The sequence below is a fragment of the Clarias gariepinus genome, chromosome 28 (assembly GCF_024256425.1).
Source record: "Clarias gariepinus isolate MV-2021 ecotype Netherlands chromosome 28, CGAR_prim_01v2, whole genome shotgun sequence".
Lineage (NCBI taxonomy): Eukaryota > Metazoa > Chordata > Actinopteri > Siluriformes > Clariidae > Clarias > Clarias gariepinus.
The window spans coordinates 19,461,279-19,478,143 of NC_071127.1; the positions used below are offsets into that span (position 1 = coordinate 19,461,279).

General features: G+C 38.4%; 1 protein-coding gene across 1 annotated transcript; it reads left to right on the plus strand.

Moving 5' to 3' along the window:
• The first annotated feature begins 2,863 nt into the window (after positions 1 to 2,863).
• On the plus strand, positions 2,864 to 15,356 carry zbtb22b (zinc finger and BTB domain containing 22b). Its single transcript, XM_053490511.1, has 4 exons — positions 2,864 to 3,003; positions 7,895 to 8,121; positions 8,800 to 9,690; positions 10,730 to 15,356. Exons 2-4 carry the CDS (start codon positions 7,897 to 7,899, stop codon positions 11,672 to 11,674), a joined length of 2,061 nt encoding a protein of 686 aa, XP_053346486.1. The 5' UTR covers positions 2,864 to 3,003; positions 7,895 to 7,896; the 3' UTR covers positions 11,675 to 15,356.
• The last annotated feature ends 1,509 nt before the right edge of the window (positions 15,357 to 16,865 follow it).

Sequence of the window (16,865 nt, forward strand, 5' to 3'; positions counted from 1 at the left end):
TTGTTTTAGCCTTGGGTTTTACCTGTGAAGACTACATTTGTTGTTTAACAGGATAGGACCAGGGTGTCTAAGGGAGAAAAACAAACCATTTCGAAGCTGAAAAAAAGGGAAAATGAATCAGTCATTGAACAATCATTGAGGAAAACCCTGTTGATTAATTAGTAATTTACTGATAAAGAAAGAAAGCATTGTAAAAGCATTGGGGGGAAAAGGAGTCAGTGACACCACAAACATTCTCCACAGGGCAGGGATAAAACTTTCACTATCCACTGTTTGAAAAGTCTCAGAGAGAGAGAGAGAGAGAGAGAGATGTGTTTATACCACAAGATGGAAACCTCTCATCAGCAGTAAGAATCAGAAGGCTAGATTGGAATTCACAAAGAAACACTGGGACAAGCCACAAATGTTCTGAAACCTAATCTGGGGTAATCTAATCTAATAGGAGTGGTAATTGTATTATGTAGTTTATACAACAATTAGTTCCAACCAAGTAATTTGATAGAATAAAAGGCATTCCTCATAAATATCAGCACGTACTTCACCTGAGAGCACTCCCTCTTAGGTCATATTGCTTAAATTACTATATTAAATTACAATAGCCTGTGGTAAACTATAATAACTTGCTATCAGGTCAGGTATAGAATAAGTTACTGCTTATGTGGTATACTACAATAAATTCTTATTAGGTCTATTAGGTATATTATAATAAATGACTATGGGTTTAGGTATACTTTACTGTAGTAAGTTAGTAAACTATAGCAAACTACTTGTAGAGAATATGTAAATTGAAAAACAGTTTATAAAAGTAGTGTAGTTAACTATTGTAGTCAACTCATTAACTTGTATAAATTAGGCATGTTAATTTTGTATTGATTTAATACCTGTCTGTAGTGTACTATAGTAAATCACTATGAGGTATGGTATACCATAAACCATACTATAAATTACTATGAGGTCAGGTATTAGGTATTTTATAGTAAATTACTATGGTCTGTAGTATACTATAATAAATTATTATTAGGTCAGGTATACTGTAATAAATTACTATGGGCTATGTTATACTGTATTAAATTACTATTAGGTCAGGTATACTGTAATAAATTACTATGGGCTATGCTATACTGTATTAAATTATTATTAGGTCAGGTATATTGTAATAAATGACTATGGGCTATGTTATACTGTATAAATTACTATGGGCTATGTTATACTGTATTAAATTACTATTAGGTCAGGTATACTGTAATAAATTACTATGGGCTATGCTATACTGTATTAAATTATTATTAGGTCAGGTATATTGTAATAAATGACTATGGGCTATGTTATACTGTATTAAATTACTATGGGCTATGTTATACTGTATTAAATTATTATTAGGTCAGGTATATTGTAATAAATGACTATGGGCTATGTTATACTGTATTAAATTACTATTAGGTCAGGTATACTGTAATAAATTACTATGGTCTGTAGTATACTATAATAAATTATTATTAGGTCAGGTATACTGTAATAAGTTACTATGGGCTATGTTATACTGTAATAAGTTACTATGGGCTATGGTATACTGTATTAAATTACTATTAGGTCAGGTATACTGTAATAAATGACTATGGGCTATGTTATACTGTATTAAATTACTATTAGGTCAGGTATACTGTAATAAATTACTATGGGCTATGTTATACTGTATTAAATTACTATTAGGTCAGGTATACTGTAATAAATGACTATGGGCTATGTTATACTGTAATAAATGACTATGGGCTATGTTATACTGTAATAAATGACTATGGGCTATGTTATACTGTATTAAATTACTATTAGGTCAGGTATACTGTAATAAATTACTATGGTCTGTAGTATACTATAATAAATTATTATTAGGTCAGGTATACTGTAATAAGTTACTATGGGCTATGTTATACTGTAATAAGTTACTATGGGCTATGGTATACTGTATTAAATTACTATTAGGTCAGGTATACTATAATAAATTACTATGGGCTATGTTATACTGTATTAAATTACTATGGGCTATGTTATACTGTATTAAATTACTATGGTCTGTAGTATACTATAATAAATTACTATTAGGTCAGGTATACTGTAATAAATTACTATGGGCTATGTTATACTGTATTAAATTACTATTAGGTCAGGTATACTGTAATAAATGACTATGGGCTATGTTATACTGTAATAAATGACTATGGGCTATGTTATACTGTAATAAATGACTATGGGCTATGTTATACTGTATTAAATTACTATTAGGTCAGGTATACTGTAATAAATTACTATGGTCTGTAGTATACTATAATAAATTATTATTAGGTCAGGTATACTGTAATAAGTTACTATGGGCTATGTTATACTGTAATAAGTTACTATGGGCTATGGTATACTGTATTAAATTACTATTAGGTCAGGTATACTATAATAAATTACTATGGGCTATGTTATACTGTATTAAATTACTATGGGCTATGTTATACTGTATTAAATTACTATGGTCTGTAGTATACTATAATAAATTACTGTTAGGTCAGGTATACTGTAATAAATTACTATGGTCTGTAGTATACTGTAATAAATTACTATGAGATTTAATATACTTTACTGTTTACTGTAACAAATTAGTAAACTGTAGTAAACTAATCGTAGACAAAATATGTCAGCTGTTAAACAGTTTAAGTAGTGCAGTTAACTCATTCACGTATAACCCAGACACGCTCATTTTTGCGCTGATTTAATACCTGACCAATATGACTCAGCTCTGCTTCACACACATCACTGTATTTCCTCACTGTCTATTTTCGGTCGGCTAAATGACCCCAGATGAAGCTGTCTGGGATTTCTTAAAGGGATCGCATGCAGCTGGCTCGCGCTGGAGTTAGCCGAGCGTTTCACTGCAAATGTTCGCGTTTCGCTTTTCGAAGATGGAGATTTTGCCACGCGGATGTGCTCGTGCTGGTCCTTGAAGGGGGTTTTTCAGGGGTAAGACGATTTAAAAGTAGCATTTCGATGCTAGCCACGCTGACATGCTGATGAGGTTATGGCTGACTAACACACACACACACACACACACAGTGGGCTGTTTGCATGCAGTCGCTGTAAGGGATAAAGGAAGCTTCTACTATCGCAGACGTGTGTGTGTGTGTGTGTGTGTGTGTGAGTGAGAGATGGAGGGCGAGAGTGGGTGTGTGAATGAGTGAGAGTGTGTGTGTGTGTGTGTGTGTGTGTCCTGCTGTTTTAACATTTCAGAGAGCATCTGTGACACCATCACGTCATTTTCCTGCTGCAGGCTGAATAACGCCATTAGTGTCCCGAGCTTCCTGATTTAACGCCGCTGTTACCGCCGTGTTTACACTCACTGGATTACTGACTGACCTTAATGTGTTCAACCAGAATGTAATAGAGCCTAAGGAGAGCTTCCATGGCCGTGTGTGACTAAAAACCCGTCATTGTTCCACTACTCTGGGCTGCTCGGCGTCTTATGGCTGATCCGCCATTTTGCCCGAGTCACTCACTCACTCAGTCTGTCTCTCTGTCTGTCTGTCTGTCTCTCTGTCTGTCTGTCTCTCTGTCTCTGTGTCTGTCTTCTCTTCTGGACCAGAGCAGTTGTGAAACTTTGTGCAGCCAGGCTTCTGTTTAACTATGGAATAACTCTGATTTATTACATCTATATTATTATTTTAATGTTTCAAAAATATCTTTCTAGTAATATTTCAAAAACTCATGAAAATTGGTAGACAGGTTGAAATCTGCTGCCATTATGATGCCTGAGAGTTTTTCACAAGATTTAACTGCATAGCTCATACACACTTGCATGTATGCGCATGTAACCTTGTACACAGTAAGAGCTCACTGGGCTGAACAACTTTCGCGTTGCAAGTCATGGGCTCTACTCAACAGAAAGGCAGTTATTTTGGGTCGTTTGCAAAACGCACCCAATGGATTTTGATCTACTCCTCCTAAGGGATTTATACGATCGGCTCCAATCCTGGGCCTATGTCATCTCCAGACATGGATGCAGAATTGCGGAGGAATTTTCCATAGCTCAAACGGGTCAGCCGTGATGATGCCTTAAACTTGTGAAAAAGTGGTTCATAACTTTCTGTGACATCACGTTCTTTCCAGCATCTGGAGAATTTTAGGAGTCTAAACATAAAAATCCCCCTTTTTTAAAATTATGTCATAATGGTATTGGTATGTGCCCTTTAAACACGTGTGCCCACTGTGCAATAACGCAGGGTGCTTGGGCCCGCTCATCACTGCTTGAAACTATATTTATTGTTGTTGTTATTATTATTAATATTATTATTATTGAGCTGTTAAGGTTTAGTTTAAAGATGCAGTATTGGATAAAAAAAAAAGAATTGTTAAAAAACTGGCTTCAGCATGTGTTTGAAAAAAAAGAATGGGATTGGGATTTGGGTAAGCTTCATATGTCAAACTTACTTTTAAAACGTGTAAATCATACTGCTACCAGAATATGGGAATGACGTTGCAAAAATGATGAACTTTTAAACTTTGCACATTATTATTATTATTATTTGGTGAAAGAAGCAACCAAAAACAACCACAAAAACACATGATCTTATGAATGTGTGCTATTTCTTTTGAAGTGTAATTTTTTTGCTCAGCCATGTTTGTATACCTGATTAAAATTAAATAAAATTCAGTTCATCGTATTGCTTACCTTGTGCTGGGGGAAAAAGTGTGCTGGTTGTTGTGCGTAGAAGACTATTTTTGTGCTGGCGGGTAAATTCTGCTGGCTACCACCGCAAGTTGATTTCAGACCTGTGGGAAACACTGCATTTAGCACTTTCAAGTTTAGATTATTATTATTACATTCATCCATCTAGGAACCTCTGTAGTCCAACTAGGGACCGTGGAGGCCTATGGTGACTGTTGTATTTATTCACACACATTCAGAGGCTGGAATTGAACCCAGGACCTGAAGGTGCAAGGCGACAGTGCTAATTTGATAAATTTACTTCATTTTGTGAAGCTGCTTTGAGACAGTGACCATAGGTAAAAGCTATATAAATAAAATTGAAATTAATTGAATTAACCCCAGAGCCATTGTTTGTTTTTATAGCCATTGAATGTGTTTATAATAATTTAATAGTTTAAAGACTTAATAAGTGGACCAAAAGTGCCTCTTGAGCAAATTGTTCATGAACTCCAGAAAAAACTTCCAAATAGGAAGAGGTCATAGCTGGTCCAACCTGTTTAATAAGTTGTCCTTGTCTTTTAATAGACTATCAGGTGAGGCTTCTGCTTGGTTGAAATGGAAACAAGCACGTGCACACACACACACACACACACACACACACACACACACACACACACACACACACACACACACACACATCCCAGCCCTTTCTGGAGAATATTTGACACTTCTGGTTTAGAAATGTATAACTTGCACAAATGAATGCACTTAGGCCAAACCTGGGATCATTTCCGGGTGTGTGCGTGAAGGAAGTGCACCTTGGTCTGTAATTCAATCCTAGGCTGGAACTGTGGATCTGTCTTATTTATCTTTATTAGTTTGTAAAGGATTAAAAAAACTGCAATGTCATTTCTCCTGGTAAAGTCTCCTACGTTCTCCTTTTCCATTCTCCATCTATGCTGCCTCCATCATATTTAAACAATTTAAACAACATTTTGGACATAGACAAAACAACAGGTATAAAGGCACGGGTAAAGGGGGTGATGGTTATGGTTAATCATAAAAGTCACCTGTATATTTACATCGTTATATACCAGTTATATATGCAAATAAAGGCATTCACTTGTGGCAGTGGCTTATATTTTTCTGTTGCATTGCATTGCTTTAGTACGACGCTGGTTACATAACAATGTAAATATCACCTAAGTGCCGACACATCTCAACCATAACTGATCAAAGTACATTATTGCATATTTTGGATGCTTTGAACATCGTTTTATAAGGTAGATAGAAAGACAAATAGGGAAAAACCATTGAATTAGAAGGTGTACTAAAACTTCTGACTGACACTGTATATATCAAAAAATCTTATTAAAAATAATGTAAACTTGGATTTTCAAAATGTGTGACCATGAATACATATTGTTACTTGTCCAGAGACAGTCTCAGGAACTGCAGCTTAGTTTTCGAGAAATGTGAATACGCAATAAATCCACGTACAGTGGAACCTCGGGTTACGAGTATGAGTGTTCCGCAAGATGAGCAAAGATTTTTAATAAATTTTGACTTAAAAACGAGCATTGGCTTGGTTTACGAGCACCGAGTATTATGTTACACGCATGCGCTTCTTGTTTTGACGCCGAGCGTCACGTGATCACAACTAAGCCAACGTTTTTTCTCTCTCTTGCGCTGCAGAATCGTCTCCCCTGCTGGGTCTTGGTGCTCGTCTCTTACTGATATAATCAACATACGTGCACGCGTGTACTGTTTACTATAACACTATGTAAAACACTGTGTGTGTGTGTAAAACATATTTTATTTTGTGTTAGGAAGCGCGTGTGTACAGCGCGTGTACTGTTTCTTATAACACACGTGTGTGCGCACAAGTAAAGCAAAAGAAATTCTCAATACAGAGGTTAAAAATAAATTTTCTTCCTTACGGTGTGTGTGTGTGCGCACGAGCGTAATTTGACACTTTGCCGGCTATGTGTGAAGCCCCCTTCACAAACACACACTCGCACAAAAATTAAGGCGAGAGACGCACACTCTGCTCTTCGAAGAAACTCTGATGTTTTGCTCTGTCGCAAATCTTTTCAGAGGTAAGGTGCTGGTTCATTTGTTTGTTTTACTTTACAGCAGCAATTCTGTTAGTTTGCGCTTACACGAGTGTCATTAGCGAGGTTTATTGCTCATTTTCAGATAAAACAGTGTAGCGGGGAACACTCATTGATTTATGACCGTTGTTTACAGAAGTGTAGTCCAGTGCGGGAGATGCATTGTGGGTAATGCAGTCCGGTGTGTGTAAACGCGAATGCGAGATGTAAGCTAGGATATAGAGCCTGAGTTTTTTTTTTTTTTTTTCAGTACAAAACTCAGGCTCTCCTCTAGAGGAGAAAGTTTTAATGTGTATGATGAGAAGGGGGAGACTGGAGGGGCTGAAAGCAAGAGTCTCCACTTACTCCAGCCTCTCACACACACACGCACACACACCTGCGTGCACAAACGGAAACACTTATCTGCCGGGATTTATTTTTTACTTTTTTAAAAGGTAAAGTGCAGGATAATTTGTTTTATTTTTACATTATATCTTGTGTTAATTATTTTTATGTATTTATTTTTTGGGGCTGTGGAACGAATAATTTAAGTTTCCATTATGTTCTATGGGAAAATTAAATTTTGTTTACAAGTGTTTTGGAATACGAGCCCACTTCCGGAATGAATTATGCTCGTAATCTGAGGTTCCACTGTACAAGTATTCACACACTTAACACAGCAAAAACATAGCACGACTGACACACCAAAAGTGTGTATTTCTGTGAACCATGGGAAGTATTGTAATATAAGGAATGAGGAAGAACTCAATGGAACATAAAAATATGGGAAAGCATGGGAAGCATGTTGTTTTGACATTTCTTGGCCTGAGTAGATTACGAGTATGATCGGGAATCGAGAGCTTAAAAGAAAAACTTCTCAATTCCAATCCTAATATGGGCGCACCTTAAAATTCACCTGAAGTGACAGGTGAATATATTTATATCAGTGTTTAACAATTTTTACTGTAAGACTCTCTGTTTGCTCTCACTGGACCATTCATGACCATTCTGTTTTGGACATTTGGCGTGGAACAGTGAATAGACTAGTTGTGTGTGTATATATGTTTGTATGTTTGTAACCATATATATTTTTTTAATCTTTTACGTTTTTCAGGAATGCAGTCAGCAACAGAGGAGAACAGTTGTGATGGCGCCTCGGGTGTGCCAACAGGTTCGATGGTGCAGGTGTGTTTCCCCAACGTGCAGACGTCTGTGCTCAACAGCCTTAATCGGCAGCGTGAGGACGGGCAGCTGTGTGACCTCTCCATACACGTGCAGGGACACGTGTTTAAAGCGCATCGCTGCGTGTTAGCTGCCTCCTCACCTTATTTTCATGACCAGGTGTGTCTTTTACTCAGTGACAATGTATATTTATATGTGTTTGTTAAACTGTTAAACATGTCCAGGATTGGTTTGATCTGCCAGGATACAGTAACTCATAAAACCACTCTTTACAACTGTGGTGACCAGAAAAGCATCTCCGCACACACGATACCTTACTACATCAAAACACGATTCCTCACCTACGTCATGTTCCATTCCTTGGCTGACAGGAGTAGAGCCTAATTTGACCTTCTGCTGCCATAGTCCAACCTCCTTACCATGGTCACCACGTCAGACTTCAGTCACAAAGACATCAGACTTTTTCTTCATTCTGGTGTTTGATGTGAGGCCTCGTCATCTCTGCAGTGATTTTGTGCATTGGCTGACGTGATAACTGTACGAATGTGCAGCTTAACAGGTGTTCCTGTGGACGGTAATTGTATAAGGTGTGTGTATTTAGAAGTAAGAAATGGTATATTCCAAATGATTAAAAGTAAAAGGGCAATCCATGGGAAAAGGGAAAAAATGTATTTAGCTGTGAGGGGAATTTGGTTCTACATGTTTTTATTTTTGTTCCAATCTGTGTTACCCAAAACAAAGTTGCTCAATCAGTCACAACTGGACTTTTTATTTATTTATTTTGAGATGTTTGACCGTGGTGTTCCGATTAGAGCTTACTGTGTCTCTGCTCAATAGGTGCTACTGAAGAACATGTCCACAGTCTCTATCCCAGCTGTTATGGACCCACTGGCGTTTGAGAGAGTTCTGAGTTGCGCCTACACTGGCCAGCTGCAAATGCTGCGTGAAGACATTGTCAACTACCTCACCATCGGGAGTGTGCTCCAGATGTGGCACATCGTGGACAAGTGCACGGAACTACTAAGAGAGGACCGAGGAGGGTCCTCTGGGCCACAGGGTACAACTCCGTCCACAGAGAGCACTAGGTGCAGCGGTATTGCCAACAGGGATTCCTATGGAGGAGGAGAAGGACAGGCGCAGTCCATGGTGCAGCCTCTGAACCGTCCCTCACTAATAGAGAGTCAGTCTCCCAGCAGTACCAACTACTTCAGCCCCAAAGATGCTAGTTTTGGTGGAACAATGCCAAGTACTGGAACAGTGGGAGATGGGGGCATGCATTCTACTCCTAACTACTGCATGCCATCCAGTCGAGAAGATGCTTTTCTTATTGATGAGGAGGAAGAGGAAGATGATGAGCTTGTGTATCCAAGGAAACAGGAACAGGGCAGCGGCAGGAGGAAGAAGTTAACACCTGCCTCTGATCAAGAAATGGGAGTGAGTGACAGTTTCGGGGTTTCATCATACCAGGACATAGAGTCGTCTCCTCCGCAGAAGCGCCCCATGTACAGTCAACCGAGCATTATGCCTCGGAAGCAGTGGGTGGTGGTGAAAACCGAGCGCTCCAGGGACGATGACTTTATCGTGGTCTCTGGAGAAGAAGGAGGTGAAAACGAAGATGAGCAGGAGTTAGACATCGCCAAGGAGAGGGAAAGAGAGAGAACGTTTAATATTTCCAATGTTAGGACTCTTTCGGCAGACCTCAGCAACAGGGAGGAAATTGAAGCACAGGTAAGAATGTTTTGTTTATTATTTCCTTTTACTATTAAATGTATGTTACTCGGTTGAAGATGGTGCAGATGTGAGATTGCAAAGTAAGTAGCACTTACAACCGCCTAAATGTGAGGTCAGTATACTATACACCAGAGATTTAATTCTGGATGGCAAAAAATTTTTACAGAAAAACCTTATACAAATTTAATTGTTTTAGAGTTCGGTATAGCAGTCTGACAAAACTGAGCACTGCATCTACCATTTGTATAATGTTAATGAATTTGGTATTCATTTCACGAGCAGCGTTGCTTATGATGTGCATATATTACACATACTGTATATAAATATACTTTTAATTAGAAATGCGCCCTGATGTTAATTTGTTTCCTTTAACAAGAATGAGAAAAGTATGGAGAAGATGTTTAATGATTCTGGTGAAATTCTGGTAAATTTTTTGAGGTGTGATTGGGTTTGAAATTCTGCTGGAACCCTCCCTATGAGTTTATGTGAATTGTTTTCTGAGCTGCACATGAAGTAAACCTCGGACTTGTTTGTCCAGTGTTTGCATCCCATGGGTGTACAACTGGATTGGGATCTGGGGAGTTCGGAGGCCAAGTCGGTGTCCTTTGGCTCTTTTTCCTTGCTGGGCCCCATGCATGGCTGACTCTGGTGGACTGGGTGTTCTGGTGGCTTTCTATCATGACTAGCATTGTATTTTTCTGTGAGATTAGACTGGACAGGCTGGCCTTTCGGGCATGGGTAGGCCCTGGGTGCCCAAGATTCTTTCACTAGTTTTCTGGTATGTTATTGTTGTATAATCATTGTTAATGTGTTAAAGTTATATGGCTGATTGGTGGAGAGTGAATTGAAATTGGTGAATTGATCAGACTTCGGGTGACTATTTCATATGAAGTATTTTGGCTAAAACATTTTAACTAATCCTACAGTAACATGCCAGATCCGTCAACTGTTTTTTTTTTTTCTTCTCCACCCTGTGCTCTTGTTTTGCACAATATCACACTATCACATGCTGAATTCCACTTTGCTGTTGTTACAGGTTGACTACTGCCAATCACCTGAAGACTACCTCAAGTTTGAAAGTGGTTTAATGGACCAATCATCATCACAACACTCTTTGGAGAACCCCAGCCAGAGTACCAGTCGAGCAGTTTCTGCATTACTGAACTCGGTCCAAACAGCTGCTGCCAGAACACAACTCTTCCCACTGGACATGCAAGGAAACCAGATTCTTCTCTATAACCAAGCTTCTCCTACAGTTGGGCTGCAAGAAGCTTTGCCTGGGGTGTCATTAAAGGGAGCTGTGGAGCATGGAACAGTCCACTTGTCAGGGCAGGGAGGAATGGACAGCGGCTTAGACGGGTTAGACGGCAACGGGGCTAGCGCTACAGGCAAAGTCTTTATGTGCCACTGTGGCAAAAGGTTTACTCACAAGAGCATGCGAGACCGCCATATCAACATGCATCTCGATCTGCGGCCTTTCCATTGTCCAGTTTGCTCCAAGAAGTTCAAGATGAAGCACCATCTGACCGAGCACATGAAAACACACACAGGTTTGAAGCCCTACGACTGCCTTAGCTGTGGGAAAAAGTTTATGTGGCGTGACAGCTTCATGAGGCATCGCTCTCACTGTGAAAGGCACGGTGGAATCAGCGGTACTAGTGAGGCCCAAGGTTCGGAAGGGTCAGTAGTTTCTCCTCAAAATCCTCTTCAGCATCAGCAGTCAGGAAGCAAAGGTAGTCAAGGCAGTGTCGGAGGCAGAAGCGGAATTCCAGTTTTGTCTCCGCACCATTCCAGTAGTAGTAGCAGCAGTAGTAGTAGTAGAAGTGGTTTAAGCATGCCAGTACCCGGGTCTCTTATAGGGATAAATCCTCAAAGTGGAATGTATGGCCATGGCTCTGGGGTTCTCGGGCTGGATGTAAGTCAGAGCGAATGTGGGGACGATATCAGTGAGGTTTGTATTGGTGAAAACAGCATCACTTGAGCATTACCGTAACGTCCTTTAAAAAAAGCATTGCCACGTGGGACCATGTGTACAGTTGTCTGATTGTGATAGTGTCTGTGAGCATGATACACGTAACATGTTAGAAAGGAAATAATTTATCAGTCTTAGAGCATTTATGGTATATTAATATAGTAAGAGCACCCTTTTATATACCAAAACTCTCCTTTGTGAGTTAATCTAAAATAGTGCACAGTACACAGATTTAAAGATGTATTGATTGTTTGGACAAATTTCATCACAAAAAACATGTATTTGTAAATAGTTTTTACAGGGCAACACATCATATTACCTCAGCAATGGGTTCTTATTTACACACTCGATGACGCCATGTGTATTAGAGCCCACGACTCCAGACCGTGTATAACGAGACTACATCTTCTTCATCTCGGGTGTTAATTCCAGCTTCAGGCAGTATTGTGATCTGATCCCCGTCCGTAGCGTCTTTAAACACAAGCACCTGCCTTTAAGCTCCTCAAAAAAAAAAAAAAATTGCAGACTGAAGACATAAAATGGTTTTTAAATTACAACTTTGTTTCCTTCAATCAAGCAAGAATTTAAAAATGAAAAGACTAATATAATGTGTGTGGTGGCACACACATATCTACTGTATATTTCTAACAAGGGTTTCCAGCACTGAAATATGTCTCTAATTTGCGCAGATTTCATCCAGAAATAAAGTTTAAAATCTGGCTAACCCCCCCAAAAAAGAAGAGGTTTTCATCTTCAAAATGACGATTTATTTTTAGGTTGCAAGGTGGTCATCTCGCACCTGTAACATTGTTGGTTCAAATTCCACCTGCACATTCTCTCTCTGCTTGATGGGTTTCCTTCAGGTACTCCAGTTTCCTCCAGCAGTCCAAAGAGATATGTGTTTAGGCGTACTAGTGTTTTCTAATTGCCCAGTAGTATGTGATTGGGTACGTGAGTGTGTGTGCTTGTGCTCTGTGATGTGTTGGTGCCCTGAGTTCCTTACTTTAGAGTGAGGGTTCCCTGTACCCTGAGATCTCTGTGATGGCTTCCGCATCTCTGAAGCCATCACAAGGGGTGTAGATAATAGACGGATGGAGAATAGAAACTGTACTTTTGATTTATTGAAATAATATTTAAAATAAGACAAGAAGTGGAAATAACTGGACAGAAATACTGGTACCCTTACCTAAGAATTTTGTATCACAGCCTTTGGAGGCAATAACTGCAGTTAAATCGTCTCTAGAATTCTGAATAAGATTTCTCTGCCGGTAGTGTGAAACACTCTTCTCCAACACCCTCCTCAACCCTCTCCCACAAACCTTCCACAGGATTGACATCAGGAGAAATGGAAAGCCAGGTCAGAACGACCCAATGTTTTCTCCTTGCCCATTTTTGGATGTGTTTTAGTGTGTGCTTTTGGTTGTTATCCTGCAGAACACATTTTTTGACACTGAGCCATATGTTCTGCTCCAGAATGCCTTGATGGTCTTTAGATTTCTCCCCGTCCTGCACAGATTTAAGGCACGCAGGACATGAAGCAACAAAATAAGACCAAGACACCACTGAGCCTTCTACCGTATATCACTCTAGGCACAATGTTCAGAATGATGTTTAGAGTTTTAAGATGACTAAACACTTAGTAGAACATACATATGGGTCCAAGAATAATTCTAGTTGTAATCAACTACATTTTAGAGCTATAATAGTCTGTTATTATTTATTTTAATCATAAAACCGCGTTTGATTCAGCACATGCTCTTACGTGTTTTACAATTTTTAATGTTAGACTTGATCGTTGGTGCAGTTGTGTTAATGCACTAGTGAGGCAATGAAACCATAATGTGTGTGTTATCTAGTGTTTACTCTGCTGTTTTGAGTTATCAAAATAATAGTCATACACGATGTTCCACTAATGCAAATTCAGTGTACAGCCCTACACAGCCTTTTTTTGTGCAATTACTAAACATGAATGCAACAAGTCATTCCATGCTAAAGAACTTATTTCTTTTGATGCAGTGGAAAATATGGATGGAAATATGATGGAAAATGTCCTCTTTAGAATATAAGAATACACTCCATGAATGCTGCAATTTGGAATCTTTATAGCTTGAACCTGATTAGTGCATAGATTTGGTGTAAAAGATCAGTGTGATACAACAGGAATGTGTTTTGGTCATGGAGCTGCTCCATCTGGTGTAACGGCTAAAGGGGAGCTCCACATAAACTGGTTCAAATTAATGCTTCAGTCAGGTTTATCTATAAACCTATCTACAGTACTTTACAAAAGTCTTAGGCACCATATTATTTGCTGTACCAATTTTGTTATATATGTTTATCATGTCTGCATAATTGTGTACAAAATCACTTAAAATTTAATAAATAAATAACATTACAGGAGAATATTTGGCTGTGAAGAAACAATATATAGTACAAGAGAGACCAGTTTTCAGATGGAAACAAAATACCTAATGTACGCTCCTGGGATTTGCATAAAAATAGAAAGGAGCGAGTGTGACAGAATTACCAGAAGAACTTATATTCTCCAGCAAGCTCAGTAAAAGACTTTTGCACAGTACTGTACATCTCAGCTAACCTCACAGGTTGAGAGCTTATGTCCCAAACTGATTGTTCTAAGCTAGTGGTGATGATTACTGGAGGGAACTGAGGACACTGCAGGCACGCATCAGAAGAACAGTGCTATATTTATTTGACTTGCCCTCAGTGATTTTCAAAGAAAGATAGAAAAAGTGAAACTATTACAAAACCAACTAGTACACACAGATGTGCTCTGCCTGGGAAGCTAAATGTAATGCCACTCTATGTCTGGTTCGCTCTTGGCGGCTTTTCAGCCCCTTATACTGTAGCTACCTTTCTGACCCGAGGTATGTCAGTCATTACTACACGCAACACAGGATGTCCACTCAACTCCACATTCCAGTAACTTTATGATATAAATTGTCTAATTAAAAATGATCATGACATTTACCAGCCTGAGACTTGGCCATACATTTTATATAGTTTTTGAGACATTTTTACCTGTTACAAATCCAAACATACAATGTTATGCCATTGGCTTGATATTTGGCTTTTTTTCTTTTTTTTTCCTTTCTTTTTTGTATTGAAAAGATAAATATCCATCCAATGTCTTACCACTTCTCTGTAATAATGTCATGGGGATAAAAGCATAAACCCTTCTCTAGGAAGCTATTTTTTTTTTTTTTTACATTTTTATTTAAATCTGCTTTCGAAAGCAGAAGGTACAGAATGTATTGTACACATTTAAGGTTTGCTGCATTCCAATCCTGTTTCTTTGTCCTTTTTTAAATACAGGTTTTCTGTATAATAATAAAGAACCGACAAAATGGCATATTGAGTAAATAAAGAGTTATGAATACTTCTTGTAATTTTGAATATGTAAGGTTTGCCTTCTGTGAAGGTTGTTGAAATGATTTGCCATGTTTTGAAATGGACTTGTAGCACTTTTGAAGTTTAATGAATGTGGATTTTAATCAGTAATTGTGTAGAAACAGAGCTTAGTATTAGACATGTTTTAAAGAATGATTAAGTTGGATAATTTCAGTACACTGACATAACTCTTAGGCTGTTCTCCATGTCAAGGATCATTTTAACCAGTGTGCTTTAAATGGACCAAATTCTGTTACACATTTGTCAACAATAAAAATTCACTGGAAAAAAAGACCCTTTTTTTAAATGAATAAAACAAAGTGAGAAACTGAAAAGCGAATGCTAAAAGGGGGTAAAAAAAAGAAAATACATGTTCATTAGAGGTAGGGGGGAAAATGTATTCAGTTATGTACTGCAATTTGACTCCAAAATTCTCAGATTGTTTAAAACTAAGTTTTAAATGTAAACGTTTGCATTTGAAGTGGTAAAATTGTGCCGTTCTTTTGTGATCCTACAGGTTGTGTGCTCTAAAACATTCACATGGCACAGCATTCAGTGTGGAAGGAGCCAAAATTATTTGGTAAAATATTTGGCTAAAAATTCTTACAAAACATAACATTGTGATACTTACAGAATTGCAATACAAATTAAATTGGCACTAATGTATCAGGATATCTTTTTGGGTGGTCACTCGTGATTCCTATCCCATATGTCCTCACTAACAGGATGCCCCAAAAATCTTCATCCATTGCCATTTTTCTTTTTATTTCACACCAATGGAATTGAAATGAACACTAAACAAAACCAGACCCAACACCACTCAACCTTTCCTTTAAGTTTGTTTAAAGTCATTTCTCATAATTTGAGGTCAGTAGTGTATCAGAGTCAGCTGAGCATGAACCCTGTCATATATCATACAGTTCTGATATACCAAGAAACATTCAACATTCCTGTATTTGTCTGTATAAACAAGTGATGCCAAGTCTGAGGCCTCAATCTGTCCATTTACTTGTAAAAACATTTTTATGAAACTAATTAAGCCGAATATTTGGGCCACCCAGTGCATACACCAATCAGCCATACTGTGTTATATATTATATAAATGAAATGATATCAGATTATTGCCTCATATACTCTGCCTCACCGAAACCTGGATTAAACCAAATGGATATATTGGTCTGAATTAGTCCACTCCATCATGATATTTTTATAAGCACGAGCCCCGTCTAACTGGTCGCGGTGGTGGTGTCGCCACTATCTACAATGATGTACTCACTGTTAATCAGAAAATAAGGCCCAGGTTTAACTCATTTGAAGTGCTCATCATTAATGTTGCACTCAATGAAATACATAATAAACCCTTGCTATATTTTACAACGCCATCAGGTACGGACCCCAAGGGCCATATGTCGATTTTCTTAAAGAATTTGGTTCTGCTATCAGACCTATTGGTTAACTCAGACAAAGTGTTGATAGTAGGAGACTTTAACATTCATGTAGATGATGCTAATGACGCGTTAGCCCTCGCATTTATGGACTTACTAAATTCCTTTGGGGTTAAACAAAATATAAATGGAGCAACTCACCGCTGTAATCATACGCTAGATTTAATTATATCTCATGGTATTGTAGCGTTTTTACGCCGGGAAGAATGCTGGAGAGACGAGTGAGCTTATTTGCTACCCAATGCAATGGCTGGGAGTACTTTATTAAGCACCAGCCAGTAAGGCATGAGCAGCACCTTCACTCAGGAGCCTACATCCAATTCAGCACTAGCTTAAACTGGAGCACATTT

Coding starts and splice junctions, on each gene's coding strand:
- zbtb22b (XM_053490511.1), top strand. CDS start 7,897: ATGCAGTCAGCAACAGAGGAGAACAGTTGTGATGGCGCCTCGGGTGTG. Junction 8,122..8,799: donor CACCTTATTTTCATGACCAG/GTGTGTCTTTTA, acceptor TCTGCTCAATAG/GTGCTACTGAAGAACATGTC. Junction 9,691..10,729: donor GGGAGGAAATTGAAGCACAG/GTAAGAATGTTT, acceptor CTGTTGTTACAG/GTTGACTACTGCCAATCACC.